General features: G+C 46.0%; 1 protein-coding gene across 1 annotated transcript; it reads right to left on the reverse strand.

Moving 5' to 3' along the window:
• Positions 1–6,273: 6,273 nt before the first annotated feature.
• Positions 6,274–17,543, reverse strand: CLEC4F (C-type lectin domain family 4 member F). The gene is made up of 7 exons (XM_066267344.1): positions 17,345–17,543; positions 16,372–16,488; positions 16,061–16,153; positions 11,751–12,869; positions 8,858–9,009; positions 7,436–7,542; positions 6,274–6,782 (listed from the first exon to the last, which is right to left on the reverse strand). Exons 1-7 carry the CDS (start codon positions 17,418–17,420, stop codon positions 6,632–6,634), a joined length of 1,815 nt encoding a protein of 604 aa, XP_066123441.1. The 5' UTR covers positions 17,421–17,543; the 3' UTR covers positions 6,274–6,631.
• Between the last annotated feature and the right edge of the window lie 797 nt (positions 17,544–18,340).

Raw genomic sequence — 18,340 nt, forward strand, 5'->3', positions numbered from 1 at the left:
GGAATTAGAATTGACCCTGGAGTGTAAGCAAGAAAGAGTCTTTCATTGTTTATTTGTCCCTGTTGCCACATAAAGACTGGTAGGAAGGACAGAGACAGGAAAGGACTAGCCCCTGCACCAGGTGCGAAGGTGGAGAAGTCTGAGGGATGCCTCAGCTGCTAAACTCCCTCCCCGCAGAGATCCCCACCCCAGAGTAACAGAGACAGGAAGAAGAGCCTGCATAGCATCTGATGGTGAAAATCAGTGGGGATTCAGTCTGCCTGGGAGACAAGGGAGTCCACTATAGACCCAGATACCACCTTCCCAGGGACGAGCACTCCTACTGTTACTGTTACAGCACCGGCCTGGGCGTGCAACGCCCGGTGGCTGCCTGCTGTTGCAGCCACCCTGCCACACCGTGTCCTACTGAGGAGTCTGCTGGCCATACTGGCAGTGACCTTTGGGGTACTTCTTTTTCTGGGGAGGCTCTTGGCAGAGACTCAGACAGTGACTAAATTGTGTGGCGTTGGAAAGGCGACTGGTCTCCCCCACCTTGAGCATACAGCCAGTGCCACCCCTATACATACCCTTGGTCAGCCCCATCCTGTTGAGCACAGCCATGCAAGGGGACCAGAATGCCATACAGAGCTGGCTCTTTGGAGCATGTCTCCCAGGGAAGCTTTTGTCCGGGAATCAGACAGGCAGATGTTGGGTTCTGTGACTACATCACGGGGGGGGAGGGGGGGGGACACTCCTATCTTCCCTGTGAGCTCAGCTCATGCTACCCCAGGAAGAGGAGGAAGTACCCACCCTCTCCTACAGGCTTATGGGCACCACCCACACTGGGAGACTGGGTCTGCCCCTCCAAGTCCTGGACACCCCACCCCACTTAGCTCAGTCCACAGGGGAAAGGGGTTGCTGCTCAGAGCTTGGATATTCAGTGTGAATCCCTCAGAGGCTATTGTCAAGGACCGGGATAAAGTGTTTGGCCCCCTCCTGTGGCCAGCATCACCCCCAACAGGACTCTTTTTATCCAACATCCTGAGCCCAATGGCTCCACTTTGCTAAGCTTTTATAATTTTTTTTAAAAACCAATAGTCCCTGCTTGGCTTGCTCAGTGGTAGAGCATCGATCCAGCATGTGGAAGTCCTGGGTTCAATTCCAGACAGGGCACATAGGAGAAGTGACCCTCTGTTTCTCTACCCCTCCACCTTCCCTTTCTCTCTCTCTATTTCTCTTTCTCTCTCTCTCTCTTCCCCTCCTGCAGCCATGGCTTGAATGGTTTGAGCAAGTTGGCCCCGGGAACTGAGGGTGGCTCCATGGCCTTGCCTCAGGTGCTGAAATAGCTTGGTTGCCAAGCAATAGAGCAGTAGCCCCAGATGGGCAGGGCATTGCCCTATAGGGGGCGTGCCAGGTGAATCCTGGTTGGGGCGCATGCAGAAGTCTGTTTCTCTGCCTCTCTGCCTCCCACTTCTCACTTAATAAAAAAAAAAACCCTGATAAAGATTCAAACATATGGAGAAGCTAAATAACATGTTATTAAACAATGAATGGATTAACAAAAGATTAAAGAAAAAATCAAAAATTACCTGGAAACAAATGAAAATGAACACAACTACCCAAAATCTACAGGACATAGCAAAAGTGGTCCTGAGAAGGACGTTCATAGCTTCACAGGCATACCTTAAAAAGTAAGAAAAATCTCAAATAAACAATCTAAACTACACCTACAAGAACTAGAAAAAGAATAACAAACAAAGCCAAGAGTAAGTAGAAGGAAAGAAATAAAGAAATCATAGCAGAAACAAATGAAATAGCCTAAAAAAATACAAAAGCTCAAAGAAACTGAGAACTGGTTCTTTGAAAAGAAAAACAAGATTGATAAACCTTTAACCAGACTCATCAAGGATGAAAAAAAGAGAGGATCACAATAAATAAAGTCAGAAATGGAAGAGGAGAAATAAAAACTGACATCACAGAAATACAAAGGATTATAAGAAAATATTCTGAACAATGATATGCCAACAAATTAAACAACCTGGATGAAACAGATCAATTCCTAGAAGTATATCTTCCAAAGTGAATCAGGGAGAATCAGAAAACCTGAATAGACCAATTACAACTAATGAAATTGAAGCAGTAATCAAAAACTCCAGCTAACAAAAGTCCTGGACCAGATGGCTTCACAGGCAAATTTTACCAAGCATTCATAGAAGAACTAACACCTATCCTTCTCAAACTATTCCAAAAAATTCAAAAGGAGGGAAGACTCCCAAGATCATTTTATGAGACCAACATTATCCTAATTCCAAAACCAGGTAAAAATACTACAAAGAAAGAAAATTATAGGTCAATACCTCTAACCAATAAATTTAACTAAGGAGGTTAAAGACCTGTACTTGAAAAATTACAGGATACTGAAGGAAGAAATTAAAGAAAATACAAATAAGTGAAAGCATATACTATGTTCATGGATTGAAAGAATTAATATCTTTAAAATTACTTTATTACAGGCCCTGGCCATTTGGCTCAGCGGTAGAGCATCGGCCTGGTGTGTGGGGGACCTGGGTTCGATTCCCGGCCAGGGCACATAGGAGAAGCGCCCATTTGCTTCTCCACCACCCCCCCTTCCTCTCTGTCTCTCTCTTCCCCTCCCGCAGCCAAGGCTCCATTGGAGCAAAGATGGCCCGGGTGCTGGGGATGGCTCCTTGGCCTCTGCCCCAGGCGCTAGACTGGCTCTGGTTGCGGCAGAGCGACACCCCGGAAGGGCAGAGCATCACCCCCTGGTGGGCAGAGCGTCGCCCCTGGTGGGAGTTCTGGGTGGATCCCGGTCAGGCGCATGCGGGAGTCTGTCTGACTGTCTCTCCCTGTTTCCAGCTTCAGAAAAATAAAAATAAAAATAAAAAAATAAATTACTTTATTACATAAAACAATCTATAGATTCAATGTAATTTCTATTAAAATACCAATGGTATATTTCACAGATCTAGAACAAACATTTCAAAAATTTATATGGAATCAAAAAAGACCCCAAATAGCTTCAGCAATCTTAACAAAGAAGAACAAAGTTGGAGGTATTACAATACCTGATGCCAAATTATACTATAAGGTCATAGTAATCAAAACAGCCTGGTACTGGCATAAGAACAGAGAACAGAGAGCTCAGACATAAACCCATGCCTATATGGTCAATTATTATTAGACAAAGGAGGCAAGAGCATACAACAGAGTAAAGACAATCTCTTCAATAAATAGTATTGGGGAAATTAGAGAAGTACATGCAAAAAAAAAATAAAACTAGATTACCAAATTACACCATACACAAGAATAAACTCAAAATGGATAAAAGACTTAAATGTAAATTGCAAAACAATAAAAATCCTAGAAGAAAACATAGGCAGTGAAATCTCAGATAGCTCTCATATCGATTTTTTGCTGATATATCTCCTTGGGCAAAGGAAACAAAGACAAAATAAAGAAATGAACCTACATAAAACTGAAAAGTTTTTTCACAGCAAAAGATACCAACAACAAAATGAAACAGGAACCCACTGAATGGAAAAACATATTTTCCAATAATATATTGAATAGGGGGTTAATTTCCAAAATATATAAAGGACTTATACAACTTATAACCAGGAAAACAAATAACACAATAAAAAAAATAGGCAAAGGACCTGCTGAAGCTATTTGGGGTCTTTTTTGGTTCCATATAAACTTTTGAACTGTTTGTTCTTCAAAAAGAACATATAGATGACCAGTAGACATATAAAAAATACTCATGTCACTAATCATCAAAGAGATGCAGATTAAAACCACAATAAGATATCACCTCATACCTGCCAAAATAGCTATCATCAATAAATCAACAAACAAATGTTGGCAAGGATGTGGAGAAAAGGGAGCTCCTGTGCACTGTTGGTAGGAATGCAGACTGGTGCAGCCACTGTGAAAAACAGTATGGAGTTTCCTGAAAAAAATTAAAAATGGAACTGCCTTTTCACCCAGTGATCCCACTTCTGGGAATATATCCTAAGAAACCTCAAACTCTAATTCAAAAGAATTTATGCACCTCTATGTTCATCGCAGCATTATTTACAATAGCCCACATCTGGAAACAGCCCAAGTGCCGATCAGTAGATGAGAGGATTAAAAGGCTGTGGTACATTTACACGATGGAATACTACTCAGCCATAAAAAAGATTTCCATCTTACTTTTTGCAACAACATGAATGAACCTGGAGATTATTAAACTAAGTGAAATAAACCAGCCAGAGAAAGATAGATACCATATGATCTCACTTATAGGTGAAATTTAATGAATAAAATAAAATGATAATAAAAGAGAAACAGAGGCATGGATACATAGATCAGATTGACAGCTGTCAGAGGAAGGGGCTGCTGGGGGACTGGATGAAAGAAGGTGAAGGGATTAGCCAAAAAATATAGATAACACATAGACACAGACAACAGTGTGGTGCTGGCCAGAAGAAAGGGGGTGAGGTAGACGGAGGTGGGCAAAGAGGAGGAAAGAGGGGGTGGGAAGAGACTTCACTTGGGGCAATGGGCACACAGTGCAGTGTGCAGATGGTGTTTTATTGAGTTGTACACTTGAAATCTGTATGGTTTTGTGAACCAATGTCACCCAATAAATTCAATTCTTAAAAAAGAACAACAACAACTAATAAAGAAAAAAATATTTTTTTTAAAAAAAGGAACTTTCCCTCTTGGATAAACAAACATATTATGAAACCAAACATATAAAACTGCAATGATTAAAACAATGTGTTTCCAGTAAAGGACGAAGGAACTCATTGGAATACAATCAAGAGTCCAGAAATGAACTCGTGAATTTAGTATTTGAAAAAAGTTAGATTTTCAAGTGAGTGAAAAAGAGTATGCTACGATTTAATGCTATTTGAGAAAATTCCAGATAGCTTACTAATGTAAATATTAAAAATAAAGCTATATGAAAGTACTAGAAGATGCCCTGGCTGGATGGCTCAGCTGTGGAGCATCGGCTCAGCATGTGAAAGTCCTGGGTTCGATTCCCAGCCAGGGCATGCAGGAGAAGTGCCCATCCCCTTTCCCCTCTCCTTCCTCTCTATTTCTCTCTTCCCCTACCACAGCAAGGCTCCAATGGAGCAAAGTTGGCCCGGACACTGAGGATGGCTCCATGGCCTCTGCCTCAGGCACTAGAATGGCTCCAGCCACAACAGAGCAACACCCAGATGGGCAAGCATCGCCCCCTGGTGGGCATACTGAGTGGAACCCAGTCGGGCACATGCAGGCGTCTCTCTCTCTCTCTCTCTCTCTCTCTCTCTCTCTCTCTCTCTGCCTCCCCACTTCTTACTTCAGAAAAATATTTTTAAAAATAAATAAAAGTACTAGAAGAAATATAGCAAAATGTTATTTCAATCCTGGAATAAAAGAGGAGTTTCTAAGATTAATAAAAGCTAATAATCCATGGAAAGAAAGGCCAAAGGAAAACCCAAAATAAAATATGAATACAGACATATTAAAGTCTTGTTCAGCCGAAGATATCACAAAAGATAGAACAGATTTCCACTTCTGACCATAACAGAGTAGCTGGGCCAGCCCTTTCATTGTAAGCAACTAGAAAACTAGACAAAGTATGTGAAACAATACTTTTCAGATGCTGAACAATAGGCAGAACAAAACTGTGATTCAAGCTCCTGGATAGGGAAGCAGACCGGATGAGCCCACAGCCCTCCTGGTTGTCTTCCTGGAGGCTCTTTTCAGACCACAATGCAGGGAAGAGGGCCCACATGGGGCACGACAGTCTCACTAAGCTGGAGAGAGAAAGATGGGAGTCTGGGGAGAAAGAGAGTGCTTAAATTTGGGAATGAGTATGAAGCAGAGGGAGCTGTGCAGTGGAAGAGCTCCAGGAATCTTAAGATTCCCTGTGCATGCACAGGCAGAGACTCCACAAAGTGGTGTAAAGAACTGCTCTAGAAGTTCTTACTCTAAAGAGCTGGCAGAAAGCTGAGTCCCTGGAAGGGTGAATGGGGTCACAAGACGAGACCAAAGCCAGAGATATTCGGCTCTAAGAATTGACAGTCTGAAGACGAGATGAGGCCAGCCACAGGAGAGAAATACATTTTTGAAGTGGTTTGATGGCCTGGAAAGTCCAGCTCCAGCCCCATCTGCAACAAAGGAAATGCAGGAACACCCAGAGGCTATGACTTCCTGGTAACTTGGACTTTCTGTGGTGTCCCTGTTATTTGTCCTAAACCTCTGCTGTTTCTTCAACAAACTAAATATTTCTAGCTATAAAACCATCCTTGTTTCAGGACAGAAGGGACACGGAGGAAGGAGAACCAGTCCAGGAGAGGTGGCTGTCCCAGAGGCAAGTACAAAGCCTTTGTTCATCCAAAGAGCCTTTATTCAAGACCACTGTCTGGCAGGCCTGTGCGGGTTGATGAGGGGGTTACAGAAGCACAAGGTTCTTCTCTTGAGGAACCATTGGTCCCATAGGGTCACATGAGATAAGTATGTCTGAAGGGTTGAATAAAAGGACAGAACAGGAAACACAAAAGGCCAAATAGAAGGCCCAGAGAACAAGTCAAGTTCAGAGGCTCACAAGACATCATGATGGACAGGATCCAGAGCTGGCAGTGGTAGTGACCTCTCAGCTTGGGACTACTTCAGGCCACACCTGATTGATGGGCTTCTTGCAGATCCACTGATGGAGGGTGTTACATTTTATGTCATTCCACTTCTGCTGAGTTTGAATACAATCTTCATTATTCCAGTTGTCTGGCTGATTTTCGAACCAAAACCTAGAAAGAAGAAGGCTTTATTTTGCTAGAAGGGTCCCCCCCACCACTGTGGTAAAGGAGCTGAAGTGCCATGGATCCCTAATCCCCTGCTGGTCCCAGGATGGGAACAAAACTGGGTCCAGAGTCTCTGCTGAGGTAGTCCTTAGCTATTGAAGATCAAGGGACAGAAAGGGTGTCTACAGCTATAAGCCTCCACCCCAGAATTCATCTTCAGACACCTGGTGATGGGGGCAAGTCTTCTTGGGACCAGGACTATATAGGACATAGACAGACAAAAACAAACAAACAAAAAACAGGAAGATCCATTCAGAAGCCTCCTGCCAACCCCAAGACCTGTTTTGTGGAGGAGTCCAGGCAAAGATCACACATATGCCCATGTGTACAAATATGGCACACATACACACAGCATACACATTGTACACATCACACATGTACAAACACACAACATACAATCATCCACATACACTGTAAACATACATCGTAAACAGTTATACACACGCTATACACATACATTGTGTATATCATACACACATCACACACATATCACATGCATAGCACTAACACTGGGCAGGGGTACACACAGGACAAGGAATCTCTACCCAGGCTTGCCCAAGACAGCTTCTGGGACAACACCAGCCAGTGGCTGAACTCACTGAAAATTGAATGATGTCCCATCAGTCCATTGCCAACGGCCCTCATTAACCCTATCATTGAGTCCGATCCAGTAGTATGTGTTACGTGTGAACTCCACCAGAAACGCCTATAAAGAAAAAGCAGTGTTGTTTGACCCTGAGTGAGGAGCTGGTTCTCCCAGCCATGTAGGAGAGGAGTCCAGGGCATCCCCTCCTCGTCCTGGAGCATGCAGCCACTCATCTGAAGGAGCTGGGTCCCTCCCTGAATCTCCCATCATTTGTCCAGGATTGAGAGCAGCAGCCAGGTCCCCTCAAGGGAAGTTCAGCTTCTCATGTTGATTTGATGAGGAGTGTGGCTTTACGGAGCCAAAAAGACCTGCCCACAGTTTATTAGAAAGATCTTTTTACAAAATATTGATGTCCTTTGACACACATACCAGAACAGTTTCAGAAGAACTACAGAATGGGCAGTTTTATCAGTTAAATTGGGCCAAACCTACTGTGGTCCTTTGTCAATAACCCTAGTAAATTGTGATAAGTACCTTTGGCAGATGGGCCACCCAGAGACTATAATACTTTCGGTGGTCCTCAAACTCCTGTGTGTTTCTCACCCTGCCAAACAGCCTGGGCCTCCTGTTCATGCACACACACCCGCATAGCCACTGGGTTAACTGATGTTAAAATGATGATTGACAACCGGAGAGGAGGCTAAGTGGCTTAATGAGGTAATGTGGAGGAAAGTATGTTTCCAACACTTTACGGGCAATCACCTGGTGCCACCTCCTTTTGCCCTTCCTCACTGCTGACGTCTGTGGGCCTCTAGGTGTTGCTCCTATGCACTGAGGACATTGGAGTTTGCTGTTAGCGCTTCTGCCTCCACAGCAAGATGCTTATTGGAACTCAATAAATATTTGCTCCCTAACTGGCAGAAGTGACATAAAAGTTTCTGCCATGCCCGCTCTGAGAAGGGCAAAGCCAAAGCATCAAAGTCCCTTATCCCAGCCCTGGCTAGTTGGTTCAGTGGTAGAGCATCAGCCTGGTATGTGAAAGTCCCAAGTTCAATTTCCAGTTAGGGCACACAGGAGAAGCAACCATCTCCTTCTCTCCCCCTCCCCCCATTTCTTTCTCTCCTTCCCCCCCCTCTCTCTCTCTACCCCTCCTGCAGTCATGGCTCAAATGATTTGAGCAAAGTTGGCCCTGGGTGCTGAGGATGGCTCCATGGCCTCAGCTTCAGGCACTAAAATAGTTCCGTTGCCAAGCAATGAAGCTGTGGCCCCAGATGGGCAGAGCATTGTCCCCTAGTGGGCTTGCTAGGCGGATCCTGGTTGGGGCACATGCAGAAGTCTGTCTCTCTGCCTCCCCTCCTCTCAGTTAATAAAAAAATACAAAGTCCCTTATCCCACACCCACCCCATTAGCACCACTTCAAGCCCAAAGCTCTGACCTGCTCCTCTGCAGAAGTCACCGAGGCCAGGTGGGCTCCCTGGGATACACAGGACTGCTCAGCATCTTGCCAAAACTTCTTTTCACGAGAAAAGTAGTACAAGTTTCTGCCATAGACCTTCCAGCCTTGTAGGGTCAGCTGGAAAAAATTTTCTAGAGCAAAGGTTGGAGAGAGAGAACCAGGGCTGGTAGTGGATGTCCTAGGGCTGGCCTTGCCATCCTCTCCAGGAACTGACCACTGAAAGTCACAAGCCCATGCAGTGCTTGTTGCCCAGTGCCCCAGGGGTAAGGCCCAGAGGCTGCACACCCAGCCTACTACCCAATATGCCAGGAAGCTGCAGCCCAGAACACCTGGCTCCATCACTCCAGGAATCACTAGACAGCATTGTGGATCTTTTTGTCGTGCTTTCTGGCTGTATTACCCTGTTTCCCAACTCATTACTATCACCTGGCAGTCCTCTCAATTTCTGCCATCTCCCTGGGGGAGATTTCACAGCCACCCAATGGCATCACTCATTTCCTTGACTTCATCTCCATCTACTTCAGCTGTCCACACCTGGGATCATACCTGGGCCCTGTCATCACCTGGTCTGCCTGACCTCACAATTTCAGTTAGCTACCCCCATGACCACAAAGCCTGATTCTCGGCTCTCTCAGCCCTTGCCGCCATGACACTCTGTTCCTTAACATTATCTTTCATTCACGCCCCACTGACCATGGTCTGGCCTCCAGGCCACATACAGCTCTCCACTGAAACTTCATTCCATGAACTTACTAACTGGCCAGAATTGGTGGAAGTTCATTGATTATTTTACCCAGCCTAAGGCATTTTCCAGGACAAGCCACTCCCTTCTTGAAATTTTGTCCTTCCTCAGCTTCTAACTAAACCTCTCCTGGTTCTCCTCCTCCCTCTAAGACTGTCTTCTCCAGACCTCTTTCTTTCCTTGACACATGAAGGTTGACTTCCTATTTCCACCCTCAACCTTCTTTTCATGAAGCATTTCATCTCATGCACCCCCACCTCCACTTTCATTATCATAACCCAAGCCAACATGCCCAAGGCTCCCCCATTGATGTCTGCAGCCGAGGCCTCTCTCCTGTGCTTCAGGTGGCCTGCAGGTGACATCCCCTTGAATACAGCATCTCTGACTCAGCATGTCCTAATCCTGCTGCTCTTCTGCCTGTTTGATGCCCTATCTCAGTGGGAGGCCCATCTAGGCAGCCTCCCTGAAGCCCTTAGGTTGATACTCATTTACTGAAGGATAAAACCCCAGCTCCCGGGAGTTCCATGTCTAGACAGTATCTCTCCAGGTATGCCTGCCTTTCTAACATAGTGTTTTTCAAACTACATTAATCAACCCATTAGTGGGTTGTGTCAAGGTGTTCTTTGTTTTTTAAGAATAAATTATAAAATAGAAGAGTGCATCTATGCAGTAAAAGTTTTGTGTTTTGAAATGTGTGCGAGTGTGTGTGTATGACACACATAATTATACCGGTCACAATGTAAAATGAATTCATGCCATAGTTGCATTGTAAAAAGTCTGAAAGCTAACATTCTGGCCCCCGCCTACATCCTTTCAGTCTGCACCTTATCAACTGTCCTCTTGGCCACAGTCCAGTCATACAGAACTGCTTGAAGTTTCCTGAACCTCAGGGTTTTACATCTTCACGCCTGGGAAGCTGTGGCTCTCTTACCCTATTTGCTTGACAAACACCTTCTAATCTCCCAAGACTTAGTTCAAGGACCATCTTCTCAACAAAGCATCTTTTGAACTTTTCTTTCCCCAAAAGCTATCCCCTGCCCCAAAAGATTCCTTCTCTATGCCAGAAGGTATGGACCCCAGAAGATTTCTTCTTTCTCTTCTTTTCCTCCCACCCACCTGCAGTTCCTTAACCTGCTCCCAACGTAATCTCTCTTACCTTCTCTCCTCCCAACCTCTCCACATGCCTTTCATGCAAGGCTGCTCTCCCAGCCTGTAAGCTTCAAGGGCGGACATTGCACCTTATTCATCTTTATGCCCCTAACACATAACAGGGCCTCAAACATTTTTGTCAGATGAATGTTGGATGCTGTGTTAAGTGCTTTATACATATGAACTCATTTGATCCTTGCTATGAAGCAAATATTACTGTCCCCACTTTGCAGATGAGAAAAGTGAAGATAAGCAACTTGATCAAAATCACGGCGTTTGTGATAGCATAAAGTCAAAAATAAGAGCATTGGCCCTGGCCGGTTGCCTCAGTGGTAGAGCATTGGCCTGGCGTGTGGAAGTCCCAGGTTCGATTCCCGGCCAGGGCACAGAGAAGTGCCCATCTGCTCTCCACCCTTCCCCCTGTCCTTCCTCTCTGTCTCTCTCTCCCCCTCCCACAGCCAAGGCTCCATTGGAGCAAAGTTGGCCCGGGCGCTGAGGATAGCTCCATGGCCTCTGCCTCAGGTGCTAGAATAGTTCCAGTTGTAACAGAGCAATGGCCCAGATGGGCAGAGCACCGCCCCCTAGTGGGCATGCCATGTGGATCCCAGTCGGGTGCATGCGGGAATCTGTCTGTCTGCCTCCCCGCTTCTCACTTCAGAACAATACAAAAAAAAAAAAAAAAGGAGTCTGGCCCCACTAGCACACTGTCCTGATACACACCATCACCATACATAGTTTGTTTCCCAAGTGTCACTCTGGCCAGATAGTAAGCAACTTGAGGGCAGGGATTATACAGCCTGTGCCACCTCCACCACTGCCTAGGCACATTGAGCCTATTTGCTTGTATTTGGCCCCTTTCCAGCACCTACACTCCTTCCCAGAGGGATGCATGGTGAAGTAAGCAAAAGGCCCAAGAGACAAGAGACTCCGCCCTCCCAAGAGAACATGCCATCCCCAGGCCAACCCTCCCTCCCCACTTACTTAGGGACCTCCACTGCTGTTCCTTCGAATCAGAGGCTGCATGGAGGGCCTCCAGGCTACTCTGCTGCTCCTGGACTTTGGCACGTAGTGTTTCAGTGTTCCTTAAATCCCCTTTTAACCTCTGGACCTCAGCCTTGACCGCCTGCAGATTGTTTTCTAATACCTGGGTCTTGGATTTTAAGGCTGCGGCATCCTTCATTCCTCCTTTTAGGATCTGTATATCTCCGCTGACATTTCTCAAATGATCATGTAACACTTGAATATTAGAGTTTAAGGCATTGGTCTTTTCCAGCTCTGTTTTTACTCCTTGGATCTGAGCATTTGTCTGCTCCAGGCGACCGTTTGCTCTTTGGATCTGGGCAGTGGCTGTTTCCAAATCTCTTTTTAACAAATGAATCTCATTGCCAGCCCTTTCCAAATGACTTCTTAATGACTGGATCTCAGCACTGGTGTTGTCTAAACTGCCTTTTACAAGGGTCTGGGTCTGGGAATTTAAATCATTTGCATTTTGCAGGCTTCTCTTCAGCTTCTGAATCTCAGAATTGGTTCCTTCCAAACTATTTCTTAAACCCTGATTTTGGGCCTTTAAATCACTGACACTATCCAGATCGCCTCTTAAAACAAGGATCTGATCATTAGCATCCCTTAAACTACTGTTTGCCAACTGAGCCTGGGCATTTGCCATTTCCAACCCTGCCTTCAATACCTGAATTTCAGTGTTGGTATTTTCTAAGCCTGTGCTTAACATCTGGAGCTCAAAGCTGGTGTTTTTTAAACTGGTTTTTAAGAAACTCTGGGTTTGGGAATTTAAAGCATTTGCTTTTTCTAGATCTCCCTTTTGTCTCTGGATCTCAGCACTAGCCCCCTCCAAGGAACTTTTTAAAATCTGTGTCTGGGAACTCAAGGTATTGACATCCTTTAGAACACCTTTTACCATCTGGATGTCAGTATTGGCACTTTTCAGATGACTACTGAGCATCTGGATCTGAGAACTGACATTGTTCACTCTGTGCATCAACATCTGGATCTCCACGTTCCAGGCGCTTGAATTCTCCACATGGTCTTTAAACATCTGGATAGTCTCTTGCAACTCTGATGCCCTGTCAAAGTGGTAGGAATCTGGAGGGAGGAGATGGAGCAGGCAGTTGAAGAGGTCCATTACATATGGAAACATTAATTATATGAGTCAACCAAAGTGTTCTTAAAATTCCAAAAGGGAATGTCTATTACACATCTCTGAGTGCTTCTCAAGCAACCTGCCGCTCACTGCAGCCACAGAGACCCAGGATTTGGGCCACCTGAGAATCTGGGCCCAAAAATGAAATATATAAAGGCCTATCACACATGAACAGCGGGGGAGAGGGATTGAAATATATGGCTACTGTAATCTAGCTACCGTCAAGAGTCATGCTGGTTAAGCTTGGGTTGTTTTGCCGTTGTAATTGAACTTGAAAGTAACTGATTATGTCATTCAGAGCTGTTGAAGTTTAATTCCATTAAAATTTTACCATTAAGTCTGACCAATGGGGGTAAAATGGACAAAATGTTGACCTGGGTTGCTGAGGTCCTAGGTTTGAAAGCCTGAGGTCACCTGCTTGAGTGAGGGCTCATCAGGCTTGAGTGCAGGCTCACCAGCTTGAGCGTGGGATCATTGACATGATCCCATGATCACTGGCTTGAAGTCCAAGGTTGCTGGCTTGAGCCAGGGGTCACTGTCTAGGCTGAAGCCCCTCAGTCAAGGCACATATGAGAAGCAATCAATAAACAACTAAAGCCCCACAACTATAAGTTGATGCTTCTCATCTCTCTCCCTTCCTGTCGGATGTCCCCCCACACCTCTCTCTCTCTCTCTCTCATGCTTAGTACATCAAGCATGAGACCTCTTGACTTACGGTTGTTACTTCCTAAAAGCCATGGAGGCCACAAACAGAAATTTGCTGGTTACAAATTCCATGGGGGGTGGGGAACAAAACAGAAACCAAACCAAAAGAAAAAATGATGCCTGAGAAGGAAGCACTCTGTTCAAGCCACAGGGCTATATTGGTGGCCTTCCAGGTGGAACCTAGAACTAAAATGGCCTTTTAAAGAGCTGGCACACAGCCCTGGCTGGGTAACTCATTGGTTAAAGCTTCATTCTAACATGCCAAGGTTGCGGATTTGATCCCAGGTCAGGGCACATACAGGAATCAACCAACGATGGCATGAATAAGTAGAACAACAAATTGATGTTTCTCCCTCTTTCTCTCTCCCTCTTTCTCTCTCCCTCTCTATCTCTCTCTCTTCAGGTACCTCTAAAAAGCCATTTAAGGGGGGGGGCTGGCATGCTCAATATTACATAGGACAAGGGTCTATACAGAACAGTTTGAACACTGAGGTCGCTGGTTCGAAACCTTGGGCTTGCCTGGTCAAGGCACATATGGGAGTTGATGCTTCCTGCTCCTCCCCCTTCTCTCTCTCTCTGTCTCTCTCTCACTCCTCTCTCTCTAAAAAAAAATCAATAAATAAAATATTTTAGCCTGACCTGTGGTGGCGCAGTGGATAAAGCATCGACCTGGAAATGCTGAGGTCGCTGGTTCAAAACCCTGGGCTTGCCTGGTCAAGGCACATATGGGAGTTGATGCTTCCGGCTCCTCCCCCCCTTCTCTCTCTCTGTCTTTCCTCTCTCTCGGTCTCTCTCTCTCCTCTCTAAAAATGAATAAATAAAAAAATTTAAAAAAAAAAGAAAAGAAAACAAGACTATTTAGAAGATACTTTAAAAAAAAAAAAAAGAACAGTTTGAAGCTACTAGAGACCTGAGTATAAGGCCTTGGTTGCTAGGTCATTCAAGAAAACTCTGTAGCCTCTTTTATCTACATGGTATTTCCCACCAGACCCACCTGCAGCTGCCTCTGGTCTACTAGCCCCCTTTTTTCACCTCCTGAGCTAAGATCTAATCTCAGATATTTATGGTCTACAGCTCCTGATTCCAGCTTCCCCTCAGGAAAAGAAAGAAGACTCCAAGTAGGGAGGGACCATTTCTGGAAGAGTCTTGCCTTATTCTTCATGCCCTCCCTGTGTGGGTGTATGAGGCCTTGGCCACTGTGCTAAAGTAAGGTCAGGTGGGGCCAGGTGGCCTTTGGAGGTGTGGCAAGTAAAATATTCTGCCTTATAAAGATAGACAAAGAGATTAATGGAACAGAATACAAAAATAAAACCACACACATATTAACAATTGATTTCAATGAAGATACAAAGGTAATTCATAGAAAAAGAATAATCTTTTCAACAAATGGTGCAATAGACCTAAATGTAGAATACCTAAATAAAAGCAAATGGATCATAGACCTAAATGTAGAACCCAAAACTATAAAATGTCCCAAAGGGTACATAGAAGAATGTCCTTGTGACCTGGAGATAGGCAAAGATTTCTCAGATACGAGACAAAAGGCATGACCTATAAAAGTAAAATATTGATAAACTAGACTTTATTAAAATTCAAATTTTGTTAAGAGATAAAAAGACAAGTCATGGACTGAGAGAAAATAGTTAGAAATCATATGACAAAGAAAGGACAAAAAAGAATACATACTCATTTATGATCCTTTACATGTAAAACTCTAGAAAAAGCCAAGTGATCTACATGACAGCAAGTGGTCAGGAGTTGCCTGGGAATGAAAGGAGGAGGGAAGAGGGAAGGATGTCAAAGGGCACAAGTAAACTTTGGGGGGAAGTGTTGAATATGTTCATTATCTTGATTGTGGTGATAGTTTCACGGGTATATACATATGTCAAAAGTTATCAGAGCCTGTTCAGGTGGTGGGGCAGTGGATAGAGTGTCAGACTGGAGGACCCTGGTTTGAAACCCCGAGGTCGCCGGCTTGAGCACAGGCTCACCAGCTTGAGCACAGGTCGCTGGCTTGAGCCCAAGGTCTCTGACTTGAGCAAGGCATCACTTGCTCTGCTGTAGCCACCCCGTCAAGACACATATGAGAAAGTAATCAGTGAACCACTAAGGACCTGCAATGAAGAATTGATGCTTCTCATCTCTCTCCCTCCTGTCTGTCTGTCCCTATCTGTGCCTCTCTCTGACTCTCTGTCTCTGTCAAAAATAAAAAAATAAAATGTTATTTGATTATACACTTTAAATATGTGTACTTTATTACGTGTCAGTTATACTCAATAAGCTGTTTTCTTTTAAAAATCATGCCTTTGTGTGAGGATGGTGGAACTCATTCAAGGACATGGGAGCACTAGGGGAGAGGCTTGTCCTCGGTCTGGGCCCCCAGCTGCCCAGCTCCCTCCCACCCACCCGCATCACTGTGCCTACTCACTGTCAGGTTCCACAGGTTGCCCAGGAGTGTTGTCTCCCAGAAACTCTTGGAAGTAGGGTTGGGCCTCCCATGTAGGTCTTCGGTTCTGTAGAACTGAGATGCCCCATTTCTGGGTCAGCACAATCCCTCAGCATTGAGCCTGGGGGACAGGCAGCCCCATGCTGAGTCAGAGGTCCAGAGGAGGGAGATGGCACCCAGGGCCCCTCAGAGTTTCCCTCGTGGGCCTCTGCTCTTGGGAAGCTCCCCTTGGTCAGTGGCTTTTATGCAGGAAAAGAGCGAGTGGGTGGGATTCAGATTACCTAGGACCTTACCTGCAACACAGAGAGCTGTAAGAGAGATGACAATGGTCACAACTGACAATGCCAGGGTGGCCTGAACAAGCCTCGGTGTCTTGGGGGCTGTGGGGACTGCTGCCGAGGAGTCCAGGCCTGTGGGGGAGAGATGGAGAGACCAGTGTCCAGCAGGAGAGTACAGGCTAGACAGAGTCCTCCTGTTGGGCTCAGCCTCCTGGCTTGTTTGACGGAGATGAGAACACCTGCCACACTTACTACGGAAAAGGGAAATGAAGCCCTTTGAGTGGGGAGATATGGTAGCAACACAAAAGCTGAAGAAGATACATAGAGCCTGGCCTAGACAAGAAGTGTGGCTTGAATGAAAGAAGAGACAGGAGAGGAAGAGGGGGGGAGGGACAGAAGGAGGGACAGAGCAGAGCTGGCTTTGGAGTCCCAGGGCCAGTTTTGCTCATGAGTCTGACCAGAGCAAGACCCACAGCACTTTGGGGCGGCTGCCTCTTCCACAAGCTGACATGGGTCAGTCCTGAGCTCCCTCTGCTGGGGTCAGAAGGCTCCCCTGTCGGTGTCCTAGGAAGGGCTGTGCCTGGAAGCCTGAGGGTGCGGCTGAGATAAAGAGTGTACAGGGAAGTCCATTCAAAGGTGGAGAGACGTCAGCCTGGAGCGTCTGAGGCTCCTGGAATCAGCCCAGTGAATGGAAATGGAATTCAAAACCAGGTCCCTTTGAATTCAAAGTTCACCCTTTCTCTTTCCAGGTTGCCATCCTCAAGAAAAGGATCTGGAGACATTTTATGCAGAGCCTAGGGGTATGCCCAGGCTCTCTGTCTTCGCCCAACCCACCTTCTGCCCTTGCCTGTTTGTTCTGGAGGCTGGGACTGCAATGAGCCCAGTGAGCTCTGGCCTGCTAAGGGTGGCCTGAGAAGAATGGTGGGAGGCTAGGAGCCCGGCAGGCCAGTTCCTGACAGAGGTTGGACTGAACCCCCAGTTTTCTCACCTTGGGGCTGTAGGAAGACAGTTTGTTTGTCTGTGGAGAAGTGGGCCTTGTCACCATTCATCTCTGCTTCCTTCATCTTCCAATGCTGCTCCTCGCGCTTGGCCCCTGAAGGTTGAGCTGTGGGCCAGCCGTGGTGGGACAGAGGCTGAGGTACTCTGGACTTTTATGCTCTGAGTGAGTCCTGGCCACACTTAAAGCTCTGCCTCCCTCCCCTGCTGACTCTGCAGAAGCACCCTAGTACGGCCCTCCCCCCAGCACACCCAGGCGCCAGGCTGCCTGGGCCCTATCCTCTTCCTCTTCCCATGAACACCAGCCCTCGCCCTCCCCTCAGGCTCATCACGCCAACACCTGCACTCCAGCATAGCCCCCAAACACCAGCCTCTGCCCCCAAGTCGCGAATACCTTTCACCAGCAACTCGAGACAAAGGAAGTCAGAGGATCCATGTCAGCATTGCCAAAAAAGTCCTACGACCCATGGCTGACTTAATCCTAGCCCCAGACCTTCCAGGGTCTCACTCCCACTCAGGACCTCACAACTGCATCACAAGAAAGGGTCTGTGGTAGAATAAAAAATACATTGGTCTCTGTCCCAATTTATGGAACAGAGCTTCTAAAACCCATGAAATGTCCTGAGGAATAGGAGTGTTTTTTGTTATTCATCACAAGCCCCTTTCAACTACACTTGAGTTTATGCTAATGAGGTGACACAGAGTGGACCCCTACCTGGCTTCAAGATGGGAGTTGGTCCCAGAAAGACCAAACTCCCACCTCTCCAACCCCAGCCCTGCCTCCAGCCTCCAGGTAGGAGAAGGGCCTGAGGACTGAGTTATAAAAGCTCACAATGAGAGAGATTCAAGGAGCTTTCAAGGACTGTGTCCAGGTTGGTGAGCACACCATGTGCCAGGAGAGTATTGCACTCCAGGTCCACGGCTTCTGTGCTGTAGACGCACCTGAACATGCCCTCTGTACCTCTGTGTCTGTTTTATCCTTTATTGT

Source organism: Saccopteryx bilineata, chromosome 3 (assembly GCF_036850765.1).
Source record: "Saccopteryx bilineata isolate mSacBil1 chromosome 3, mSacBil1_pri_phased_curated, whole genome shotgun sequence".
Taxonomy (NCBI): domain Eukaryota; kingdom Metazoa; phylum Chordata; class Mammalia; order Chiroptera; family Emballonuridae; genus Saccopteryx; species Saccopteryx bilineata.